Source organism: Vanessa atalanta, chromosome 7 (assembly GCF_905147765.1).
Source record: "Vanessa atalanta chromosome 7, ilVanAtal1.2, whole genome shotgun sequence".
In the NCBI taxonomy this organism is placed as follows: domain Eukaryota; kingdom Metazoa; phylum Arthropoda; class Insecta; order Lepidoptera; family Nymphalidae; genus Vanessa; species Vanessa atalanta.
The window spans coordinates 8,967,393-8,971,051 of NC_061877.1; the positions used below are offsets into that span (position 1 = coordinate 8,967,393).

Genomic DNA, 3,659 nt, shown 5'->3' on the forward strand with positions numbered 1-3,659 from the left:
ACAAAAATATAATTAAATTGAGAAACTACTTTTTTAAGTCGGTTAAAATGTATTATAATCAGAAAAATGTATTTTTTTATAACTTTTTTTTTTTTATATATAAGTTAGAATTCGATTATAATGCTGATCATTCGATGCAAGAAAAAAGTAAAATAAAATGCCTACTTGCACTATTTTGAGTGAAATTAGTGGATATTATACTATCTATCATAACTGTAAAACCAAACTAGACTTTTATATATGGTCATTTATTAAGTGCTGCGAAATTGAACCGAATTGAACGAATGTTTACAGAAATATCTTACAACTCGTTTTTATGAGTAAAACAGAGTTAAAATCACACTGAAATGTAAAATTTTTGAAATCATGTACTTTTACCAAATAATTTGTCAACTATACGTAATGTTTATTTACGATTTTTTAAATATTATGTTAGTAAGAGACTAAGCTTTAGTTTATCTCTTTTGTTTAAGTATTTGACTCAAAATCCATTTAAAGAAAACTTGCGAAAACTGCTAATCTAGCATAAACACTCTTAATATTACCAATATCATATTTTAAATAACAAAAAAAGCGCCAATATAAGTTGCTTGTATATTACTACATTGTATTTGTTTAAATTGAAATATATATCAATATCATTTTAAATAGTTAAGCTATCATATTAAAAAGTTAATGAACCACAGTGTTTCCATTATCTTTGGTTAGAAACAGAAGTCGTCTTTTCGTAATCAGCATTTTTAAAACTTGTTAAATTTGAGACCCTGGTATTAATAGTAAAATATTTTAATTCCAGTTAAAGATATTTTGGAAACATTCCATTTAATGTTCAAAAATAAGGATAAGGCAGGAAAATAATAAATATTATAATGAACAAATAAATATTATTATTTAACAAAACATTTTAATCTTATCTAATGACTGTACACTATACTACATAAATTTTATGTAACTATATATATTTATTTTTTATTTGCTTGATCTTGGCAACAGGGTTGGCCTCCACTTATACCATCATTTATTATTGCTGCATCGTTGTATGGAATATTATCAAGCTTAACTGTGTCTTCTGTAATTTTAGCCTCTGGAATAGAAAATTATATGGCTTAAAATTAGTTGACTATTTGTATAGTTCATATTTATACAAATATAAGACAAGAAATACATAAAAACATGAATTTCACCTCAACCATAAATAACTTGATATAGAGCCAAATTAAGTTATTATTTATAGGTAGCTATTTCCTACTACTTTGAAAGTAATACTTTGTAGGACATTACATACTTCAATGACTTAAACTTATATCTATAAATCTTTATCTGAAAAATCAGATACACAAAAATACTACAAGATTGATTTTAATAAAGTTTTTGTGTCTTAGACACATTTTTATTAAATAACTTAACTTAGATTCAAAAACTATTGTATTTTATTTAAAAATAGCAGATAAATAAATTAAAACATATTTAATTACAACCAGCGACAAATTGTTGTTTTAAATGCCACACAGTTGTAATATTATGGCACCGAGACTAAAATATTAATATTATATTATAGATTAATGTGTAAGTATTGTTGGTTCATGCCGTTATGATATCATAATTAATTAATTAGCTGTAACTTTTTAAGATAGATTAACTATCTAAAAAGGCTTGCTACATAGCAGGGTTTCTGTGTAAGTTTTTATAGACTGGAGAGAGACAATAATAGGATTCCAAGGATTCAGTCTGTGTGTCTTGTCCTGTTCCATTGTGTGGCAAAGAGAAAAACTATGAGAAGTTTCAGGAGTTCTGAATCACGAATTATTTAGATTCACTTAATATTTCACTTGAATCAATTCAAACAAATAAATGTTAGGGTGATAGTTCCTCACCAAATACACCTGGTTTGACTTGTTTTGCTTGAATAACTTGAGTTCTCAGTTCCCTTTCGACATCTTCTCCATATTTAATCAACTGTAAAAAGAAGAAATTGGTACCATAATTGTTATATTTACTACAAGAACAATAAGAAAATACATTCAATCATTTTGGAATATATAATGTTAAAATCCAGTAATAAAAATGCAGTTTAAGCAGTATTATTTAAAGTCTATCTGCAGAAATTTACTGATTTTCAATCTGTACCGTAGACGAGTATACCATTTTAATGCTTAAGTAAATGTTTGAAGCTTATTCCAGCACAACACTATTTTTATCCATATTACATATATTTGAATTTGAATATAAATGAAAAAGTTATTTTAATCCTTGTTGATTTGATTATTAATGAGGTTTAATATTTTCAAAGTTCAAACTATATTCCATAAGCTTACCGCCTCTATTGCTTCTTCATTTTCAACATTTCTATTTTTATTGTATTCATCATTGATTCTCAACCTAGCTGCAGTTAAAGCTCGTTCATCTCCATCAAAAACTCTTAATCTAGTGCGGTGTAATTGTTTGAAGCTTTTGAGAACCTAAAATACTTTATAGAATTAATCTCCTAATGCAATTCTTTGCTTTATATCATATTTGACTCTATTGAGATATCTTATATTTCGATGATTTCTTTTGGGATGACTACAAAAAACTCAAAGAAAAAAGGAAATGCAAAAAATACATTTTCAAAATCTACACACAATATTGGATAAGGATTTTTTTACCGATCATAACATTACCATTTTCTTTAATGAACTCATAATTTATATATAAATGGGACTTATATTTTTTTGAAAAATATCAAAGGTAAAATTAAGTCGTAAATAAGGTACTTAGTTGGCTATTATTAAATAAATATTTTTTTCGCGCATTTTGACACAAGTCACAATTGACATAGGTATCTTAGAGAATTTCACTGCCACCTGCATTTGACAGTTATATTACGACATTAAGACAAAAATGCATACTGTTTCTTCATTAAAAGCATAATACCTCGCCTTATTGTCTCCACTGGTTGCCACCAGAAGTTTGACTGGACTGAGTCCTTCTCTGTTTAATTTTTGTCCAGATGATCGGAATTGCAATTCAACGGGAAAATGCTGCTAACATTCTTGCCACCATTCCACGTACTCATGATTTATACAGTAACTATTTTCTTAAATTATATTTATATATAGTCTTAATATTAATAATTCTTATGTAAATAAATTAGCCGAGATGGCCCAGTGGTTAGAATGCGTGCATCTTAACCGATGATTTCGGGTTCAAACCCAGGCAAGCACCACTGAATTTTCATGTGCTTAATTTGTGTTTATAATTCATCTCGTGCTGGTGGTGAAGGAATATGCTCCATACCTTCTCCTCGAAGGGAGAGGAGGCCTTAGCACAGCAGTGGGAAATTTACAGGCTGTTAATGTATGTATGTAATGTAATGTAAATAAAGTACTACATAGATAAAGTATAGTACGATTTTGACACATTTGAAATTAGATCTGCATAAATAAAGCATGTTTCCCCTACTTTATTAATTTAGTATTAAAATAAATGTAAGTCTTACCTTATATTATTAAAGATCATCGAAAATTAGAACATCGGAGTAAAGTGCTGCAAAACAAAAAAACTAACATGTAATAACGTGGCATAACAAAATATACTTTGGCAGCCCTGAGGTTTGTAATTTATCTGTGGTCTTAGGTTGAATTTGAAGTTTGATATCATCTTGTTTATTGTTCTTGCAT

At 27.7% G+C, this 3,659-nt stretch overlaps 1 protein-coding gene across 1 annotated transcript; it reads right to left on the reverse strand.

The window, feature by feature from the left end:
- Positions 1–870: 870 nt before the first annotated feature.
- Positions 871–2,822, reverse strand: LOC125065265 (complex III assembly factor LYRM7). The gene is made up of 4 exons (XM_047672786.1): positions 2,661–2,822; positions 2,316–2,459; positions 1,875–1,956; positions 871–1,084 (listed from the first exon to the last, which is right to left on the reverse strand). The coding sequence occupies exons 1-4, from the start codon at positions 2,679–2,681 to the stop codon at positions 963–965; spliced, it is 369 nt and encodes a 122-aa protein (XP_047528742.1). The 5' UTR covers positions 2,682–2,822; the 3' UTR covers positions 871–962.
- Between the last annotated feature and the right edge of the window lie 837 nt (positions 2,823–3,659).

What these genes read in the sequence shown, in the direction of transcription:
- LOC125065265 (XM_047672786.1), bottom strand. Translation starts at nt 2,681, where the DNA reads ATGAGTTCATTAAAGAAAATG. An exon ending in TGAGTTCATTAAAGAAAATG is followed by an intron (nt 2,460 to 2,660) that starts GTAATGTTATGA and finishes AAAGTATTTTAG; the next exon opens with GTTCTCAAAAGCTTCAAACA. An exon ending in AGTCAAACCAGGTGTATTTG is followed by an intron (nt 1,085 to 1,874) that starts GTGAGGAACTAT and finishes TTTCTATTCCAG; the next exon opens with AGGCTAAAATTACAGAAGAC.